This window comes from Carassius carassius, chromosome 1 (assembly GCF_963082965.1).
Source record: "Carassius carassius chromosome 1, fCarCar2.1, whole genome shotgun sequence".
Lineage (NCBI taxonomy): Eukaryota > Metazoa > Chordata > Actinopteri > Cypriniformes > Cyprinidae > Carassius > Carassius carassius.
Genome location: NC_081755.1, coordinates 31,684,267 through 31,706,483, shown reverse-complemented (window position 1 = coordinate 31,706,483; position 22,217 = coordinate 31,684,267). Strand labels below are relative to the sequence as shown.

General features: G+C 40.5%; 3 protein-coding genes across 4 annotated transcripts; all 3 read left to right on the top strand.

The window, feature by feature from the left end:
* Nucleotides 1-2,356: 2,356 nt before the first annotated feature.
* apnl (actinoporin-like protein) lies at nt 2,357-3,157 on the top strand. The gene is given in 3 exon segments (XM_059527888.1): nt 2,357-2,412; nt 2,414-2,458; nt 2,670-3,157. Coding segments are annotated over 3 exon segments (552 nt in total). The 3' UTR covers nt 3,121-3,157.
* A 9,829-nt stretch (nt 3,158-12,986) lies between these two features.
* On the top strand, nt 12,987-16,102 carry LOC132145311 (5-demethoxyubiquinone hydroxylase, mitochondrial-like). Its single transcript, XM_059556226.1, has 6 exons — nt 12,987-13,190; nt 13,544-13,719; nt 13,888-14,002; nt 15,230-15,369; nt 15,672-15,740; nt 15,890-16,102. The coding sequence occupies exons 1-6, from the start codon at nt 13,100-13,102 to the stop codon at nt 15,965-15,967; spliced, it is 669 nt and encodes a 222-aa protein (XP_059412209.1). The 5' UTR covers nt 12,987-13,099; the 3' UTR covers nt 15,968-16,102.
* Nucleotides 16,103-18,400: 2,298 nt separating this feature from the next.
* On the top strand, nt 18,401-20,844 carry LOC132145299 (inositol 1,4,5-trisphosphate receptor-interacting protein-like 2). Of its 2 annotated transcripts, XM_059556204.1 has the most exons (3): nt 18,401-18,578; nt 18,616-18,775; nt 19,021-20,844. In XM_059556204.1, exon 3 carries the CDS (start codon nt 19,135-19,137, stop codon nt 20,800-20,802), a length of 1,668 nt encoding a protein of 555 aa, XP_059412187.1. In that variant the 5' UTR covers nt 18,401-18,578; nt 18,616-18,775; nt 19,021-19,134; the 3' UTR covers nt 20,803-20,844. The 2 variants fall into 2 exon arrangements, with proteins under 2 accessions (XP_059412187.1, XP_059412196.1); XM_059556213.1 differs by having other exon boundaries at nt 18,616-20,844.
* Nucleotides 20,845-22,217: the final 1,373 nt, after the last annotated feature.

Here is a 22,217-nt window from a genome sequence, read left to right as displayed (position 1 = left end):
TATTATATATATATATATATATATATATATATATATATATATATATATATATATATATATTTATTCATACATACATACAAACACACACACAAACAATGCCATATACACATATATACATAAATATATACATTAAAAAAAATACAGTGAAAAAGTTAGGACACCCTATTGAATTGCATGGTTTTCAGTATCAGAGCATAATAAAATAAATAAATAAATACATAAATTATATATATATATATATATATATATATATATATATATATATATATATATATATATATATATATATATATATATATGGTCATTGGCAGGTCTAGAATTTTGGAAACTAAACCCTCAGATGAACAACAACACAAGACATATTGCGCAGTGTCATTATTTATTGACCAAAAATAATGCCAAAATTACTTTTCATTCAAATACTTTTGATTAACTGATCATCAGCAAGTGTGAGCACCTCTATAAAAGTTTTGGCGGTTTGTTGGTCTGGAGTATTCAGGTGTGTGTTTACACAATGCAAAGAAGGAAAGACATCAGCAATGATCTTCGAGAAGCAAATGTTGCTGCCATCAGTCTGGGAAGAGTAATACAGTCATTTTCAAATAAATTGAAGTCCATCATTCCACAGTGATGAAGATAAATCACAAGTGGAAGACATTCATTCTTCACCGCAGACTCTACAGGCCTCAGTTAACATGTTCAATTATAAAGTTCATGACAGTACAATTATAAAAAAATATGGGACAAGTATGGCATGTTTGAAAGGCTTGACAGAAGAAAGCCTCTTCTAACCAAAAACACATGGCAGCACGTTTTAGGTTAGCAAAGTTGCATCTGAACAAACCATAAGACTTCTATAACAATGTCCTTTGAACAGACGAGACCAAATTGGAGATGTTTGGCCATAATGCACAGCGCCAAAATTGGTGAAATCCTAAGAAACCCTAAAGAGCATATCAGCACAAACACCTCATAGCAAAAGACACACATGATGGTGGAGGGCTGATGATTTTGGGCTTGTTTTGTAGCCACAGGTCCTGGGCACCTTACAGTCATTGAGTTGACCATAAACTCCTCTATATACAAAAGTATTCTAGAGTCAAATGTGAGACCATCTGTCATAATTGAACATGTTAACTGAGGCCTGTAGAGTCTGCGGTGAAGTTCTTGGGTTTTCTGCCATTTCTCTGAGAGTTACATGGTCTGATCTTGAGGTGAATTGCTGGGATGCCCATTCCTGGGAGGATTGGGATCTGTTTGAATGCCTGTATTACTCTTCCCAGACTGATGGCAGCAACATTTGCTTCTCTAAGATCATTGCTGATGTCTTTCCTTCTTCTAAAAAAATACATTCTCATCTAAAACTCTTAAAACTACATTCTGTGACAATGTGAAAGTATTATTTTTAAAATTAGGAAATGAAATGAGCACATTTCTAGGCTCATTATTCAAAACACATAACAGAACAAACATTCCCATTCAAACGGTCACTATTTTTACTGAACAGTATAAAGAGTAATTATTACTAATTATCAGGAAACCTCACCTAAAATGTATTCATGTAAATGCTACCATACCTACATGTTTGAATCTGAGCTTGGATAACCCCTTAAAATTGTAGTAATTTCCTGGACAGATCTTTACTTGTAACTTCACTTGGTCTAACAAATCTAACGACCAGTTTTGGGTGTGGAACTGTTCCAAGCTTGTCACTGACGCCTCTTGAGCTGATGTGCGTGTGAGAGTGTGTCTCCCTGTTTGTGTAAAGAGGGTGTACACTAAATTTGAGCAAGCATGCTTTTTTTTCGCAGGTGGGTATATACTGTTCTTGTTGCTGATGATGAAGACTGGGAAAGGGACAAAGTAAAAATGCAGTGACTCTTTCAGAACGCACTGTTTACTGAGCAACACACACACACACTCACTCCAGAGTGCCACAAAGGTAAGACTTCATTCTCCTTGGGATGAAATAGTAATAACTTAATAATCAAAACTAAATGCTTATTTCCATATTAAAATCAGTGCATTATAAAAATGTAATTACTGTAACCTGTTTATTTGCTATTTAACATTGACAAAGGCAATAAGAGAGAGGCAGAAATTAACTTGAGATGGGTTATGTGAACTTTAATCTAATGCTTCTATGCTTTATATTTAAGTGTATGCACATACACAGACCAGAAATCTTTTTCAGTAATAAAACCTGCATTTTAACACATTAATTCAGCACAGCAGTTTAAATAGAGGACATTTACTGTGCTTTTTACTGTGAGGTGGAGACTTCTTTTCTCACACCATCCCTATCCTCTCTGCTTCTCTCCGTTTCAGCCGTTAGTCGGATCTATCGTTCACCATCATGACTGAGTCTGCTGAGGCTGCCGCTGCCAACGTGAGCAGCAAGAGACACGCCACCAGAGATCACCAACCTGACAAATGACTACTGCCTCTTCAACCCAAAAGTGAGACTACAACCAGAAGTAAAAATAATGTTAAACCAAGCACTCAAAACTAAAACTTCTGTCTCTAAACTTCTATATGTGTAACATTATGGTCAAAAAACGATAACAGAATTAGAATTCAGGGTGGTGAACTATCCATTTAAATGTGCATTTTGTGTAGCAATAAATATGTGCATGTTTGTGTCTGTTTCATGCATATAAATCCCACAGGGTTTATCTTGAGAGTGGTGAAACCTTCAATCCACCTCAGCCCACAGTGCGCCCGCTCAAGACCAAAGTATGCACCTTCACCAAGACCAGCGCTAACGCCACCGGCAGCATTGGGGTTATGACCTACGACCTGTTCGAGCGAAGCAGAAATGACTACATCGAGACCCTGGCAGTCATGTTTTCTGTCCCCTGGGACTACAATCTGTATAAGAATTGATTTGCAGTAGGCATCTACCGAAAAGGAAAGGAGTGTGACCAGGCCCTTTATAAAGAAATGTACTATCAAAACAACCCACAGGACTTTGTGAGGGAGGAGGCCAATGGGTCAGGCATTAACTTTGAGGGAAAATCTCTGGACATAAGGGCCACCATGTGTCCTTTAGGTGGGGCTATCATAAAACTGGAGGTGTGGGACAAGCTGCTGTCTCCTTTGAGTCAGCAGGTTTGCTAAACAAATAAACCAGTCTGCCATTTTACCAAATCAAAATAATATACAGTAGCAACTTTTTTTTACATGCCCTTATATGTTATCACCTGTATCAAAAATGTTTGCTTATACATTTACCAGTGTAATGAATCACGGTTCCTTTAGCCAGCTCTTTAGTGTAATCTGACTCTGTAAAATGATCTGAGAGTGTTTAAACTGGATATAATACCTCTCTAATGTCCCACACTTTAAACTGTTTGCTTTCTCTGTCAGAAAAACACCTCAGATGTGTGTTTACAGTCTGCTTATGCTTCCTGCAGGCTAAATCCGCTCTCATATCAGGCAGCTATTGTGTTGTTATTCAGTCGAACCATCTTCTTGGTGAAATGTTTATTTTTTTATTTTTTTGCTCCCTCATCAGGGCAGTGATCCCTGTGAACAATACACACTGTCTGTACTGACTGCCACTGCTGAGGTATTTTCAAATAAATATTTATCTGCAATTTCGTAGTAATTCCTTTGCCTTTTTACTGAGCCTTGAAGGCTTGATGCTGTATGTATTGGTGTATTTAAAATCTCAAATGAGAGCTGAGGCTGTTTGCCATAAGCTGGAAATGGTCCTGTGTAAATATTTTGCAATATGTATTTGAAAATTCTTAATGCCTGAAGAGGGCAGCTGAACCATGGGAACCGAAAGACAGAGACGAAGATATAAAGAATGAATCACAGCATCAAAGAACTGGCAGAGCACATTTTACATCTTTAAACTCCTCTTGTCCTGAATAACTCCTTCAGCAGGCACTGAATGATCTCTCTCCAGCTTACTCAATACTCACAATTCCCAATCAGAAACATCAATGCTAATTTATCAGTAAGAAATGGAGCTGTAATTGGGAAATTAAAGGTTTTACAAGCAACTATTACTACTTGCCCAAATCCGGATGGGTCTGATATTGATTTAACACAAACCAGAAGTTATAGAGAGCATGCATCAGAAGACTGCAGCACTATTACCAACATCAAAAATAAAAACAAATCTGTTCTAAAATCTTAATTCAATGCAGTAAATTGCTTCTCAATCCCTTCTTAATACTACAGCCCCACTATCACCAAATAAGAGCAATAATCAAAGGTTTCTTTCTCTATGTGCTTTGACATTTGCATGGAAAGCCATACATAATACAGGCTAAATGTCAGCTCTTTAACAGATATCCCTGGAGCATTACTGCACAATGTAATAGGGTGGTGGAGAACTGCTGTAAACAGATGGCAAGTGCTTTTCTGACGCTACAGTGGGTATGTGGATTTCCCTCACACTTGAGCTTGAAGCAGTATTCTTTTCTTTTCCCTAGTGTATTTATTTTTGCACTGCGAGGGAAATATTCCCCATTTTGCTTAAACTGTTGTGTATTTGTGCATTTGAGCGTGTGCATGCATGTCCGTGCACACCACTGGGAAATGGCAATTAATATTGACACATGTCAAATAGATTTGCACCTGTACTTGGTGTACAATCTTAAAATATGTTTTAGCATATTTAAACTGAGCTAAAACAAAGTAAGCTATTCACAGAGTTCACACTTTTCTCCACAAAGTCTAAATGCTACTGTTCTGTGCAAACATAGCTGTTTGTCTGAGCCAAGGAGTCAAGTTTTGGCTTGTTATTTTCAAACGAATCTCTGCTGGTAGATGTCATTACGCCAGTAAAAAGATGCCAAAAAGCAGCTTTCTTTTCTTTTTTTTCATTGACAGCCATTCAAAAATCAATTTTCAGAAAATACAGACAAAAACAAGCAACACATGAATTGGACATATTCCATTATATTACTGTATACATTTTTGGAAGGCTCTTAAAAGTGTGAAATTCTCTTGTTCTGTGAACCTAAATCCTGAAAAAAATATTTTTTCCCATTTCTATTTTTGATTTCCATTTGGAGGACAAGATGTTTATTCACTAGAGCTCTCACAAGGAGAAGTGGTAATTTGTGTAATGACACACATAAATTAAACCTCAGAGACATCTGAGGAGGGAATTGGGCAAAGGTTGTCCTAAAGTGAGGGATCTGCAAGAGTTCATTTGAGGATTTTCACTTATATAGAACAGTGTACAAGATCAGTAATGAACTGATAGTGTTGAAGTTCAACTGCAGAAGGTGCAGTGATGTGAATTCAAGATCATAGTAGTGTCCAGTGTTGAGGGTAACACATTAATGTGAGTTGCATAATCAGATGACTTTTTTCAAGTAACTAGTAAAGTAACGCATTACTTTTTAATTTATAAGAAAATATCTGAGTTACTTTTTCAAAAACATAAAAATAGAAGTACAGAGGCGTTGTGTGCTCTGTGTGAACATGATGTACGTAGTTCTAGTCTAAATGTGAATGCGCATTAATTCATCCCACTCACAAAACAACTGACTTAGTATTCATAGAAATTAATTAAAACAGTGAAATGCAAACTCAGAATATGACGCAATCCTGCAATTATTAAATGTTAAATAACACAAATCTAATTTTATTAACTAATGTCTTTGCTGCTGACCTTTGATGATCCAGTTCAACCATACTAATAAGCAAAAATTACTTTAAATAAACTAATAATTGTGCTTTGTTATTGTTGTTGTTTTTATTGATGAAGAGTGTTGAACCTTCTTCTCCTGTGTTCTACAGACGTGAATGTACTTTTCCTTCAGCCTGAGGTTTATTCATTACACTTTTTGGTTTGAAAGGGCTCATACATTTGCTATAAATAGAACTTATTTTAAAAACAATCATTTAAAAAGTAACGCAAAAGTAACGTAACGCATTACTTTCTATAAAAAGCAACTAAAAGTATTGGGAAGGTTACTTTGGAAATTTAATATGATACAGATTACAAATTACCCTACTTAAAATGTAATAAGCAGTGTAACTTTTCAGTTACTTCAATAAAGCAATGGAGTGCCCATGAACTTCATTAGAGGGCACTCCACTCAGGACCATTCCACCCATCAACCACCAGATGTCACTTGGACACTAGCACCTCTCATACTGTTGCACCACACCCGAACTACATTACCCATGAGTCACTGCATCACAATCACCCTGCCACACCTGCACCTCATTCATCAGCCAATTTCCTTGCCACACCTGCACCTCATTTACACACACACATAAAAGCAGCACACTCACTCTCACTCAATGCGAAGTCTTGTTTAGCCAGTCTGACATTTCCGAGCGTTTTCCCTGTGTTTATTATTCCTGTGTTTTGACCTTTGGACTGTTTATTCCGACTCTGATTCTCCGCTGCCTGTCTCGATCCCTGCTTGTTTCTGATTACGATTCTGGTTATCCCTGACACACCTGACGCCATTCCTGATTTCTGCCTGTTTGACCATTCTTTAATAAAATGCTGCGTATGGATCCGAACGCCTCCGACTCCTTGTTACAGAAGACTTCGCCAAACCAGGATCCAGCAGCTTTAAGGAGTAAATCCAGGTCAGCCATGAATCCAGTAAGCCAACTTATGCGTTTACGTCAGGGAATTAGGCCCATCGAGGACTATGTGAAGAACTTTATTGAGTTTGCCCATTTATCTATCATGGACGAGATGTGCCTGATGATATTTTTTCGTGGTGGCCTATCTGAGCCGCTTGGCTCACTCATGCCTTTGCATGATCCTCACTGGACTCTGCAGTATTATATTGATCTGGCACTCCAACTGAGCAGCTCTGCATATACTGTGGGTGTTGTGGAGGAGGAACACAGCACTTTTGCAGTATCCACCACTCCTGAGCCTTGTCCTGTTATGGCCGCCAGCCCAGAGCCTCTGCACAAGATGGCCGCCAGCCCAGCGCCACTGCACAAGATGGCCGCCAGCCCAGCGCCGCTGCACAAGATGGCCGCCAGCCCAACACCGCTGCACAAGATGGCCGCCTCAGTTGAATTTCCAGAGTCAAGTCAGGTACCCGTCGACTTTCCAGAGTCAGGTCAAGTCTCCACTGACCGTCCAGAACAAGAGTCCAATCAGGTCACTGTTGACCATCCAGAGTCAGGTCAAGTCTTCGCTGACCTTCCAGAGTCAGGGTTAGTTCCTGTTGGCCTTCCAGAGTCGAGTCAGGTTCCAGTGAACTCTCCAGAGTCGAGTCAGGTTCCAGTGAACTCTCCAGAGTCGAGTCAGGTTCCAGTGAACTCTCCAGAGTCGAGTCAGGTTCCAGTGAACTCTCCAGAGTCGAGTCAGGTTCCAGTGAACTCTCCAGAGTCGAGTCAGGTTCCAGTGAACTCTCCAGAGTCGAGTCAGGTTCCAGTGAACTCTCCAGAGTCGAGTCAGGTTCCAGTGAACTCTCCAGAGTCGAGTCAGGTTCCAGTGAACTCTCCAGAGTCGAGTCAGGTTCCAGTGAACTCTCCAGAGCCAGGGCTAGTCATTGGTGTTCTTCATGAGCAAAGTCAAGTCACCAACGATCTTCATGAGCAAAGTCAAGTCACCAACGATCTTCATGAGCAAAGTCAAGTCACCAACGATCTTCATGAGCAAAGTCAAGTCACCAACGATCTTCATGAGCAAAGTCAAGTCACCAACGATCTTCATGAGCAAAGTCAAGTCACCAACGATCTTCATGAGCAAAGTCAAGTCACCAACGATCTTCATGAGCAAAGTCAAGTCATCAACGATCTTCATGAGCAAAGTCAAGTCACCATTAACCTTCATGAGCAAAGTCAAGTCACCATTAACCTTCATGAGCAAAGTCAAGTCACCAACGATCTTCATGAGCAAAGTCAAGTCACCAACGATCTTCATGAGCAAAGTCAAGTCACCATTAACCTCCGTGAACTAAGTCAAGTCATCAACGATCTTCATGAGCAAAGTCAAGTCACCAACGATCTTCATGAGCAAAGTCAAGTCACCAACGATCTTCATGAGCAAAGTCAAGTCACCAACGATCTTCATGAGCAAAGTCAAGTCACCAACGATCTTCATGAGCAAAGTCAAGTCACCAACGATCTTCATGAGCAAAGTCAAGTCACCATTAACATCCATGAACTAAGTCAAGTCACAGTTGATCTTCATGAGCAAAGTCAAGTCACCAACGATCTTCATGAGCAAAGTCAAGTCACCAACGATCTTCATGAGCAAAGTCAAGTCACCAACGATCTTCATGAGCAAAGTCAAGTCACCAACGATCTTCATGAGCAAAGTCAAGTCACCAACGATCTTCATGAGCAAAGTCAAGTCACCAACGATCTTCATGAGCAAAGTCAAGTCATCAACGATCTTCATGAGCAAAGTCAAGTCACCAACGATCTTCATGAGCAAAGTCAAGTCACCATTAACCTCCGTGAACTAAGTCAAGTCATCAACGATCTTCATGAGCAAAATCAAGTCACCAACGATCTTCATGAGCAAAGTCAAGTCACCAACGATCTTCATGAGCAAAGTCAAGTCACCAACGATCTTCATGAGCAAAGTCAAGTCACCAACGATCTTCATGAGCAAAGTCAAGTCACCAACGATCTTCATGAGCAAAGTCAAGTCACCAACGATCTTCATGAGCAAAGTCAAGTCATCAACGATCTTCATGAGCAAAGTCAAGTCACCATTAACATCCATGAACTAAGTCAAGTCACCAACGATCTTCATGAGCAAAGTCAAGTCACCAACGATCTTCATGAGCAAAGTCAAGTCACCAACGATCTTCATGAGCAAAGTCAAGTCACCAACGATCTTCATGAGCAAAGTCAAGTCACCATTAACATCCATGAACTAAGTCAAGTCACCAACGATCTTCATGAGCAAAGTCAAGTCACCAACGATCTTCATGAGCAAAGTCAAGTCACCAACGATCTTCATGAGCAAAGTCAAGTCACCAACGATCTTCATGAGCAAAGTCAAGTCATCAACGATCTTCATGAGCAAAGTCAAGTCACCATTAACATCCATGAACTAAGTCAAGTCACAGTTGATCCTCAGGAACCAAGTCAAGTCACCAACGATCTTCATGAGCAAAGTCAAGTCACCAACGATCTTCATGAGCAAAGTCAAGTCACCAACGATCTTCATGAGCAAAGTCAAGTCACCAACGATCTTCATGAGCAAAGTCAAGTCACCAACGATCTTCATGAGCAAAGTCAAGTCACCAACGATCTTCATGAACCCAATCAAATCACCAAAGATCTACCAGAGCCTCGTCACATCTCAGCCGAACTCCCAGAGCCTCGTCACATCTCAGAGCTCTCGTCCTATCCTGTCACGGCCAGGGAGGCCGTCAATGAGCTCTCATTCATTCCGGTCTGGGCTACGGAGACCATCCACCAACTCTCTGTCTGTCCTGTCATGGCCACGGAGGTCCTCCATGAACTAACCGCCTGCCCTGTAATGGCCAAGGAGGCCAGCTACCATCTCATCACGGCCACGGAGGCCGCTATTAAACTGTCAATGTTCTCTGTTTCAGTCCCACCTGAGCAGACTTGCGGTCCGGTGCCATCGACTCCACTGTGGTGGTCCTCTGCTTCGCCCTGGTGGGCTTCTGTCCCGTCTGCTCGGCTGTGGTGGTCCTCTGCTCCGCCCTGGTGGGCTTCTGTCCCGTCTGCTCAGCTGTGGTGGTCCTCTGCTCCGCCCTGGTGGGCTTCTGTCCTGTCTGCTCGGCTGTGGTGGTCCTCTGCTCTGCCCTGGTGGGCTTCTGTCCCGTCTGCTCGGCTGTGGTGGTCCTCTGCACCGCCCTGGTGGGCTTCTGTCCCGTTTGCTCGGCTGTGGTGGTCCTCTGCACCGCCCTGGTTGGCTTCTGTCCCGTCTTCTCAGCTGTGGTGGTCCTCTGCTCCGCCCTGGTGGGCTTGTGTCCCATCTTCTCAGCTGTGGTGGTCCTCTACTCCTCCCTGGTGGGCTCCAGCTCCACCTGCTCCACTCTGGTGGGCTGCCACGCCACCTGCTCTGCCTTGGTGGACCCTTGTTCCAGAGTTAGGCCCATGGCGGGCTCCCGTTCCCGAGTTAAGCCCATGGCGGGCCCCTGTTTCCTATGCCAGGCCCAGGAGGGGCTCCTGTTTTCCTGAGTTAGGCCCAGGAAGGGCTCCAGTTCCACCTGCTCTGCCCCAGTCCACTGCACTTCCTCATGGACCTGGCCCTCCATCCCTCCCCCTGTTCCGCCTCCGCTCCACCGCCCTCCTAGATTGTTTTGAGCGTCTGGAAGCCGCTCCTTTGGGGGTGGGCTATGTCACGATTATTAGATGGAGTGCCCATGAACTTCATTAGAAGGCACTCCACTCAGGACCATTCCACCCATCAACCACCAGATGTCACTTGGACACTAGCACCTCTCATACTGTTGCACCACACCCGAACTACATTACCCATGAGTCACTGCATCACAATCACCCTGCCACACCTGCACCTCATTCATCAGCCAATTTCCTTGCCACACCTGCACCTCATTTACACACACACATAAAAGCAGCACACTCACTCTCACTCAATGCGAAGTCTTGTTTAGCCAGTCTGACATTTCCGAGCGTTTTCCCTGTGTTTATTATTCCTGTGTTTTGATCTTTGGACTGTTTATTCCGACTCTGATTCTCCGCTGCCTGTCTCGATCCCTGCTTGTTTCTGATTACGATTCTGGTTATCCCTGACACACCTGACGCCATTCCTGATTTCTGCCTGTTTGACCATTCTTTAATAAAATGCTGCATATGGATCCGAACGCCTCCGACTACTTTTTGATTACTTTTCTAAATTTCTAATGTTTTCAACTGTTTATCATTTTTAAAGGCTTTCAAAATCCTTCACTTGAATTAAGATTATATTTCAGTTTTAAAGTGGTCATTAGATGCAAAATGTACCTTTACATGGTGTTTGCTTATAAATGCATCCTTAGCAGGGTGTGAACAAAACCACCCTACAATGATAAAAATCCATTCACTCCTTTTTTAATCCCCCAAAATCCTCAAGCCACCAAAATGTATATCCTCTCCTGTCTGGTTTGCTTTTCAGACTAAATGGCAGAATGTGTGTTAAAATTGGTAAGATCCTCTGTCAATCAAATGCCCAGCGAAGGGTTAATGAGACTCTGGATTCAGAGTCCGACATTGAGTACCTGAACTCTGGATCACAGTGAGAAGTCCAAGAAGTCACCTTGCTCAATACCAGCTTTAATTGTTATGTAATCTGACACTTAAATGCTCAAGCTCTTAAAAGCTTCCAGATTTTGGATGTTCCGAAAAGATTCCATTGATATCGTTCCTCTGTGCCACTCTCATTACAGCTGTGGTTTGCACTTCCCTGTTCTCACATAATGAGAATGATTATTAAAACTTTATAGTCATCATGGTCACCGCCCTATGAACAGGCCTTTACAATTCATTCAAAACACACATTTTATTACATTCCCAGGGAATCTAAACTCAAAAATGATTAAACACATTCTTTAAAAAATGGATACTGTCTTTGTCTTTGATAAAGCGGTAATGTCCATACATGTACATGACAGCTGTGATCCCAAGTAATTATCTTTACATGCATTGTGAATACTTTTCTTCAACATTTTCTACCAGAAACTTCCACAAGGAAAAATAGTTTTCATTTTGATCCTGAAAATAGATTGATATTGGTAAATCACAATTAAATGGAGTTTACTGCTGCTATTTGTTATTTGCTAGAGGCCCCGTGCTCCTTCGTGAAGTCAGCGGATTACGATTTGCTGTGTGAGAGTGCCACTGTGTGGAGGCATGTGGTAAAGTGACTCATGCAATATATTAGGATGCTATGAGCTGTTAAGAGTCATGTATAAGACTAAATTTCATATAAATAAAATGGACAAAAAGCTTTCAGTTTAACATTCAACTATCTGTTACTGACAAAACGGAAGAGTAAAAACGACAGAAATGACTCGATGTGTGTGTGTTTGCTTCTAAAATTATTTACCCCATATTTTATCCGCGCTTCAGTTTTTCACCAGGCCTTCATACTGTTCTCTGATCTCAGCGATTAGACACGCTGTAGGTTCTGTGTCAACACCCACCAGCAGACGCCCACTCCACTGTGTCCAGAAATAACAGCATCTCCTACACAAACAAGAATATCAACAAATCCAGCAGAGTACCATCTACCATGTTCCAGATATACGTGTGCTGTACAGTACAGCAAAAGAAATCCTGGATCAACATTACTGTCCAAAAATACAGACTTAACCCAATCCCTGCCTCTAAACCTAGAACCATCTAAAACTGACATTTCTTGAAAACTTATCCCTCGACTCTGATTGGTTGATTGGAATGTCGTTCCAGGATCAACAAGGATGTTGATCCAGGAACATGTTGTACTTGCTAAAATATCAGAGCTTGAACCACACATGACCTTTCATCTTACACAGTTAATACATGTAGAATATGTAACTTTTAAAGCAACCAAATGTGCCTTTTAAAATGTTGAAAATGTTTTAAAAAACATTAAACTGTCGTAAACATTACGGTAAACAACATTATGGAATACTGTCCAATACATAAATAAATGCTGAATGCAGACAGGCCTACTAATACTAATATTAAATTATTAATAATAAGTATTAATAAGTAATTATTAAAAGATTAGTAGCTTTGACAAAATAAAAAGGGGTTGGTTAAGCATTAGCCAACAAACAAAGTTTGGGCACATACACAGTGGCTAAAACCTCACAAGAAATTAAATAATTGGCATGTACCTGTATTATTCGGCATATTGAATTACTCTGCATTTATTTATTCAGTCGTTTTAACTAGTGACTTTTTTTTGCAGGTCACATGTTAAAACGATTGAGTAAATAAAATCAGTTATTTAATATATTTATTTCACATATTAGCCCAGTTTTATTTTACATTTGGCGGGATATTTAGTGAATTAAATATCTTACCTAAGCGCGAAGGTAAAGTTTCTCATAGCCCCAGTCGTTGACGTAATATTCAAGCGCCGACTAGTAAACGCTTACGAGTGCGACACCGCCCACCTAGATACTTTCAATAACATTCATCGATTATTCCGTTATTAAAAACAATCGCAAACATGCACAGGTTTGTCAGACCTCAGCTTATGCTTCGTGATTCTAAACAGTCATTATTACCGAGAGTGGGTCAACTTTGTACAAATCACAAATGTAAGTAAAGATGCAGTTTCATAACTGCCCTTATGACTACACTTTGCATTACATTTCTTTTTTATAAAAAATGACACTCACAAACCCGTAGTTTTCAGAATGTCTACTTGAAATGCAGAGCAAAAAGAACTTGCATGTTTTCAATGTATGGTATATTTATGTATGCCAAATTATGCGATATTTGGCAAATGTGTTATGTTTATTTTTTTATAATGTCATTTCTTGTATATATAATGTATATAAATCCTCAGAACTTATGTATATTAAAACAAACTGCATGTGTGTTTGTGAACACACCTCTAATGTTCTTTCTATGGTCCTCACTTACCATTGCATGTTTGTGTGACTCTTAGCTGTTGTGTCCAGTGTAAGGGGATATGTTGTGTTGCCTCCCACCAATGATGAAGAAGAAAAAAACATGCTTCACAGGATGATGAGAGTGGACCATGCAGGAGAATATGGTGCCAACCGAATCTATGCGGGTCAGATGGCTGTTCTTGGCCGTACACAAATCAGTCCACTCATTCAGGTAACAGTCCATAAACCAAAGCTGGCAGTTATCACACAAAGATTACCATTTCCCTACATCACATTTGGGAGGGTTGTTATATTAGTTTGTTTAGAAAGAACAGCATTCAGTGAGGTCTGATGTTATATGGAACTAAAGCATTGAATGTGATGATATATATTAATTAAGGAAATGTGGGATCAAGAGAAGCAGCACCTGAAAAAGTTTAATGAGATACTGGCTGAGAACAGAGTGCGTCCTACCCTCCTGCTTCCGCTCTGGAACATAGCAGGATTTGCTCTTGGTAAGGGTGACCTTTACATTATTTCTACAGTATTTCCTTTATATATATATATATATATATATATATATATGTATATGTGTATGTGTGTGTGTGTGTGTGTGTGTGTGTGTGTGTGTGTGTGTGTGTGTGTGTGTGTGTGTGTGTTCAGTTGTTCAGTTATTTCACATATATATATAAAGGCTGTCAATTTAACGCATTAATTAATTAGTTATGAAAAATAATGCAATTAAAACATTTAAGCACAGTTAACGCACTGGCCCTGCCCCCAGACTTGTACGTCAACTTACATTTCATACAGCTGACTGTTGAGAAATATGATGCAGGGCAATAACTTTATAAATCCAATTATGGCCTAAAATTCAAGATATTGGGGCAAAAATGCTCCTGTATAACTTTTTGTCTCATATTTATATCATAATAAGCAATATCACACGAGCACTGTTTATATCCGAATACCACAAGAACAAATGTGATTTTACACAACAGTACATTAAATAATAGGTTAATAATGTGTTCTTTTTTAAACACAATATTGTCTGTTTTTGCTCCGTTTTGCCAACAAAAATATTACCTATAAAGCCACAGCAGAAATGTTGAACATTTCATTAGAACATTAGTTTTTGAACAAATCAGCGTTTGAATGAATCAGATGAATCAATGATTCAAAGGTTCATTCACAGAGAGAGCCGTTTACCTCATTCCTGAATGAATCGAATGAAAGACTCATTTTAAAGCATGGCAAATTTATAGAAATGAAAGGAGTTGTTCACCCAAAACAAAATGTATTCACCCTGAAGAAAGATGTGTTTGTTTTTTCATCTGAACCGATTTTAAGAAATGTAACATTAAATCACTTGCTCACTTGTCCAAACAAAACGTCTTGATGGATTGGTTTCCAACAAACATGCAGCACTGCAGTTGAGTCGTGTGGTTAAATTATGGATTATTGTGATGCTTTTATCAGCTTTCTGGACTCTCACTCTTACAGCACCCAGTTACTGCAAAGGATCCATTAGTGAGCAAGTGATATAATGCTAAATTCATCCAAAAGGGTTCCTATTCCTTTACTGTTCCTTTAATAAAATGCTCAACTGAAATTGCTCCTTTAGGTGGAGTGTCTATGCATTGATTTTTACAAATTCTTCTTCATTTTGTGAATAAAAATCACAGACACCTGGAAAAGTCATGGAAAACGTCTGGTGTGTCAAACGTCTGTTTTTTGTACAGGTGCTGGCTCTGCTCTCTTGGGAAAGGAAGGGGCGATGGCCTGCACTGTAGCTGTAGAGGAGAGTATCTCAGAGCACTACAACAGTCAGATCAGAACTCTAATGGAGAAAGATCCTGAGAAGTACACTGAACTGCTGCAGGTGTCTACAAGCCTTACATGGTGGACTTCAAACGTCACACGCAAAGAAACTGTAGAATTATTATGAAACCTTAATTATTAGAAGATTTAACTTGAATTGCTTCTTTAATATCACAAATATACTACAAGTACTGCTTAAAAAAAAATTTAATTATGATGTAATTTGTAAAAAGTGTGATGTAATTTTAAATTAAAATGTTAAATAGAAGCATGAACTCAGTCTCGAAACCACACTGAAAAAAAAAATATTGATGATGATGCAGATGAATAAACTATTATTCATTATTTTTATTTTTATGTCAGCTGATTAAAGAATTTCGGGACGATGAATTGGAGCATCATGACACTGGACTGGAGCATGATGCTGAATCAGTAAGTCTGAATTATTTTCATGACAGAATGTCTTTCATGAACTACAATGTTAAGATCTGAATCCTCAATAACAGTAATAATTTTAATACAGAGATGTTTGTGCTCAGCCGTTTTATGTTTTACTGACAGGTAATGCATCTTTATTGCAGGTGCCTGGATATCAGCTGATGAAAGCCATCATACAGGTGGGCTGCAAAGCTGCAATCTACATCTCAGAACGTCTCTAAATATTTTCAGAGTATTTAAAAGAGTTACCCTGATATCTTGTAAATATGGATGCTACTTTTTCTGTCTTTGAAGTGTTAAAATATTTTCCAGCTTAATTTGCAGATACAAATATAAGCAAGCCTTTTTGGGCTAATTTCTCTAATTTGCTCTAATTTGCTCTGTTTGTTTGAGCATCCCGTCCAGCCCAACACAGTAATACAGACTCAGCCACTGTTTAGCCTGGAACTATTTCTTTGTGTGACCACTAGGAGGAATATTTAGAAAGCCTGTTTAAAATGTTTTTTTTTTTGTTTTGTTTTTTTTACAGTTTCAATGTAGTGGCACTAGTGTTGCAGAAATTACATATTTCATTTATAATGACGTGTTCCTCACAGCAGTAAAAATATATTTAAAATCTCTATTTATTGCGATTTTATACATGGCATAAGTTTTTGTCTCATTCTGTAAGGTATACTCAAGAACAATAAAATAAACTTTTTATCAACCACAGTTGTGTTGCTATTAAAGTCGTGTGTGTTTTCAGGATGTGTGTTTGCTAAGACAACTTTGAACACAAGAGGGCAGTTTTTGTCTGTTAAGTAAAAGGTACTGTGCAGTGTGCAGCCACCAACACAACAGGGTGGTCTGGACTCAACCATTGAAGTATTTTGGGTCACAAAGAAGAGACCACATTCATATTATATAATATGCTAAACATGCTCATTTGTTATCTTAGTATACATATACATATATATGTATATATATATATATATATATATACACACACACACACACATATATATATATGCATATACTGTTTGACACATTTATATCAAGTATTAGGGGAAGTTATCTCATGCGTGGCTATGAAAACATGTATTATAATCTGTGTAGCAGAAACGTGGGAAACAGCTGTAACCATTTCCCTGTGCTTCCCATGACTTCATCTATGAGGGCATGAAGCCATCCTGGCCAGTCCACAGAGAGTGTGAGACCCTAGCTTTCAGCTCTAGTATCTGAGGGGTTTTACAGTGATTTTATTAGAAAACAGCAGGCCATTAGAAATGCACAAATTAGGCTCCAGGCCCCTTGCTTCACTTTGTCTAGAGTCTTTTATGTTGACTGTAGCCTACTGGAGAAAAGTTCTTGAGAGGCCTCTTTAGTTTGGCAGGTTCTGTTAGGAGGCAGAGCTACTGTATGCTCACATTCAGAGAGAAGGAGTCTGATGCAACCCCAGTGTAACTACAAGTATTCCTCAGCCTTTAGTGTACCATCAACTTTGGCCACATTTTGTGAGGTTTTCAACTGCCCACTAGCCACAGGCTGCCTCTTGCCCCTACTGCCTTTCTCTCCTACTTTTGAAGGTTTTTATTTCTAAACATATTCCCCCATATATTTGCATTGCTTAATGTGGTGCAGAAGCTGCCACACAAACTTTTGTTCTCGTGTTGTGTCAGAGGAAGCTGACCCATCTGGAAACACTGCATAAGTTGCTCATTGTGAACAGATCACATGTCCTTGAGCCTTAATAGCACAGTTTTCCAAGAGCTAAATGGGTAAGATACAAATAAAAAAATCTGTCTTGATATTTTATTGTAAACTATTTTGCCAGTATTTTAGAAATTAAAAGTAGTAAACCTCTTAAAAATTCAAGTGTTTCTCTCTTTATTAGCACTTAGCATAGCTCACTACAAACAAGTTTTGACAGTGTATGTCTTGTGCTCAAAAGTTTATGCACAGACTGGTGTTATGAATCATATAATTGTGTAAATCTTTTTCTCAGAGCTTTTTTCCCTCAGGACTCTGACGCTAACCACAAGGCATTCTTAAAAAGGCAGAGAGCTGCGTTTAACTCAATGGTAAATGCAAATCATCGGTGCATTTATCTGCTGTTTTTTAGTTGCTGGTATGCTTCAGACAGCTTGATATTTTTAGAGGAGGCCACACTGATCAAAATAGCACAAGGGGTTTGATAAGAAGCTACATGGCAGAAAAGCATGCTTAGTCCCAACAGATCAGTTATATTGTTATCTAAACTGTTCTGTCAGCCATGTTTAGCGAGCTGTCTGTGTTTATTCTCTGACGGGTCATACAGGTTAGTGTGACTAAGCCAGGTGCTGCTATGTTCTGTGTCTATGAGTGTCCTTACTTGATGCATTACTTCCATGGCCAGTTTTTGTTTAAAAAAAAAAAAACTAAAGATCTTGGTAGGAACATGCACATGGCAGAAGAGGTGGAGTTTTTAGGCCACCTCAGTGTGTCTGATTTGAAGTATGTACTGACTGTGTCTATTTGCTTAAATTCAAATTCTGCACACAGTACACAGGACTTTATGCATTTGGGATAGTGTGATTAGGGCAGTGAATTGTATTTGACTAAGCTTTGAATAAGCTATTCTAAAACCTTATGTCCATAAAGCAAAATAATATCAAAAGGCTAATGTCCTTACAGCAGTATAAAAGCACTCTGTGGACTGAATGAGAGAGATGACAGTGCTTACTTGTTTGGGTGACCGGGGGAGGTTAGGGGTCATTAACGGTTCGACAAAGATACAAATTTCTTACTGTGACACTCCCTTCACAGAGAACTGTGTAATAATTTGTGTGTGTGTGTGTGTGTGTGTGTGTGTGTGTGTGTGTGTGTACAGTGTTTCTGTAAACTTTCTCAGTGATCTTCTGTTTATAGGGGCCACACCCCTTCTGACATCATTTTCTTTAATTTATTCCTAGCATTTTACAAAAGTTGTGTGATGCTATTATTGTAAAACAGTTTCCTTTCGTGTTCCACTGAAAAAAAAGGAACTCATTCACGTTGGGAACCACATGAAGGTGAGTTTTTGGATGAACAGTGCTTTAAGTATTACACCGTTTACTATTAACATTTGAAATGTTTATCATGTGGGTGGTTTTTAAATCCACGTATGTGTTTAGAAGTAATCACGCTATTTAAATCTCTAAGTTAACGACCCAATCTGTCAGTAAGCACTTCTCATTTTGAGGTCTGTTTCTTTAAGAGAAGAGGGAGGAGGAGTGCGGACAGGCTCTGATTTTTGAACGCCTCTTTTTTCAAACAGAAATTCCTCTCTCAAGAGTTTGGCATTTCCTCTGAGCTCACACACTGAGAGCCCGCTCTCCTGTTTCACACAGTGCTCACTTGCGACAAAAGGGGGGATTTTCAAACATCCTGAATGAGAGGAATTCTCTTGCCCTCGGCACATGCCGCATCTGCAAGGAAACTTCACAACAGTTTTTACTCAAGAGGACGGAAAGAACATCAGCTTGGTCTTGTTTTCAGCATCTGGGCGAGTGGTTCAACATGGGCTAGCCCCAAATTTTCACATAGAGCTGTAGTGGACTGGAAGAGAACAAGGAGAAGGAGCATGAGTGTTTACACTCTTAACCTCAGGTTGTTCTGGCCGCTGGTCACTTGCATCCTCACTGCTCTGCTGCTATTGCACCAGTACATCTTCAGAGGAGCTGAGGACCAGGGGAATGACTGCGCTGACCAGGGACCCGGAGCTGTCACGCTCTTCAAGTACATCCTAGCTTTTATCTTATGTTACTTCTTCATAAAGTACTGCTCAACTCAACCTGGCACTGCTAGGAGGGGCTTCCACAAAGTCCCGGAGGTCCACATAAAATCAGGAGTCTCCAAGAGAGAGCTACTGGACGATCACTACGAGAGGCATGTGCGTCTTTCTCCACATGTGCTGGGCCACAGCAAAGCCCATGTTGCCAAGCTGGTGAGTGAACTTGTCAGAGTAGGTCGCACCGATGTCCCACCAGAGTCTTCTCTGGCCTTCCGGGGTGACTTCATCCAAATGGGCAGCTCCTATGAGGAGCACAAGGTGGGCTCACCTGACTGCTTTGACATCCTTGTGCCTCTGAGGGCACCTCGTGGGCTAAAACTGGAGGCTGGTGTTTGCACTGACAGGCCTGGGAGGCCACCGCTTTGCACGCTAAACACACCTCGCAAGGCGGAGTGGACACGCCGTCACAAGGCCTTCGTGGACACGTTCATGCACTTGCACAACGCTCAAAGTGTCTATAGGATGAACCCAGATTCCGTCCAGCGCTGGTTTTACACAGCCACCCAGCGCTGCCTCGCTGCCGTCCGTTACCCATTTGAGCAGCGCTGCTCCCTCAGCCTGTCTCTCAGCGAGGAGCAGCAGGTACTCCTCCGCCTGACCCCTCGCTCCGATTACGTCTGCTGCCACATCTCCATGGGGATTCGCCTGATCCCAGCCTTTCCTCTCGGCGATGGCGCCTTCTTGGTAGCATCCCGGCAGGGTCAGCGAGGAGAAGACCTTTGGACGGTGTATTTTCCCAGACAGGAGCAGAGACTGCTGGCTTGGCTAAAAGGTAGACTGCCCCCCAACTCTTGTCATCTGAAGTGCCTTCAGCTCCTTAAAGAGGTTCGTAATCTCAGTGGGGAGAGTCTTGACCAGCAGTCTGGAATTGAGTGGGGAGGAGTGCTCTCGTCCTATGCTTTGAAGACCGCCTGGCTTCGTCTGCTGCTCAGTACACCCCCTGAATCCTGGGAGGAGTGCAACCTTGTGGACCGGCTGGATGATCTTCTTCGCAGTCTGAGGGAGAGCCTACAGTCTCGGGCTCTCTGCCATTTACTCCTAGGAGGAGTTAATGGGTTTCTGCCAGACTCTGTTGTTCTGCCCAAACTGGTAAAAGAGACAGTAGCCGCCAACCTGTGGGCAGAATTCAGTGACGTCACCCTCGATATGGTCTCCGCCCGACTGGCCTACTCCTGGAACCACCTCCCTCGCCTAATTCGGCTCGGGCGACCACAGAGGAGCAGCCTTGGCAGAGGTGTCCGCTGCAAATATATTGATGCAGAGTAAAGGTCAACTATAAATGGTATTGCTGAACACAAACAGTTTTCAGTAACTGAAATATTTTTATGCATCTGACTTAAAAAATTCAGTTAACTTAAGTTGGGGATTTTTTCCCCCAAAGGTAGTAGTCAAAGACAAGAATGTAAATAGTATTACTCAGTAGGTACAGCAATACTTTTATCAAATCGGTCTTTGTACTGTACAAATAAGTATTATACTGTAATTGTAGGACGTACTTTAAAAACCAAGGTCATTAGAATTTCAGTTCATGTTGATTTTCTACTCATGCAAATTTATTTCTAGAGAAACTGATATGTTAAAACTTGCTTTTTAAAAGAACAGCAACTCTTTTATACAGTCAGTTCTCTCCAGTCGTAGGTTTGGAGATAAAACTTGGAGACTTGTGTTGACTCAGGGTGACCATGATGTCACGGTTCTAGGCTAGTGAGTTGTCAAAACAGCATAAACACCAAAGCTTTTCCACACCCACACAGTATTAGTAATGCCAGCCTAAACAGATGAACATCCTGTTTTGCAGGGAAGAACTGCAGTGTGAACACTGTAAAAATGTCTTCTGCAGAGACATTTTGATTAAGCAATGTAAAATTGATAGCCTGATCATTGCAAAACGCCTTACAGTCCTAAATATATCCTTTATTGTGAACAAATAAATTAGTAATGTTGTTTCCGAGCTGTAGTAATTTAAGTATTGCTTAAGCATTCCATCAATGAGTGAAATTATAATTGGTGCTCTAGTTCACCTCAGTTCATTACCTTAAGGCACTGATGGCAGGCCCTTTTTCTTCACTTTATCTGACTTGTCTACAGTGACCCCAACATGCGTGCACACGATCTTCTCCCTCAGAGACAAGCCTCTACAGTCTGTCACTATGGAGACACGCTACCTCAGTCCAGGTTCATTTATTCATGCTGTAGCTTTAGTTTTAATGGCTGATTGCATTGCGTTTACTTTCACGAAGGAAGCAGAGATCTATATTGATCTCTTGCAGGTAGTGAGTGCCACAGGGTTAGTTTGTTATTCCCTTTCCTGTTCATACCTCATCCATAAACATGTTCTTGTTCATGGACACGTTTGTCAGACATATCTTAGGTTCATCAGCTTCAGAGGGAAATGATGTGGTACCAAAGCAAAAGACTTTGAGGCTTATATTTGTCTGTCACCTGAAAGCAGAACAGAAAATGAAATAAGGAAATGAAACAGGGCACGCTCTGAAAACAATGCTTAAATGTAGTCCAAAACAAGCTATATGAAATACAGAGTAACTAATGTTGAATGTATTTGTATATTAATGTATATGTCATTTAATGTATATTTGGTACTGTATGTGAATGTAAGTTGATTGTAAAGCACATTGTACTTGATGTACATAATAGAGAAAACAATATATAAATAGTAGATA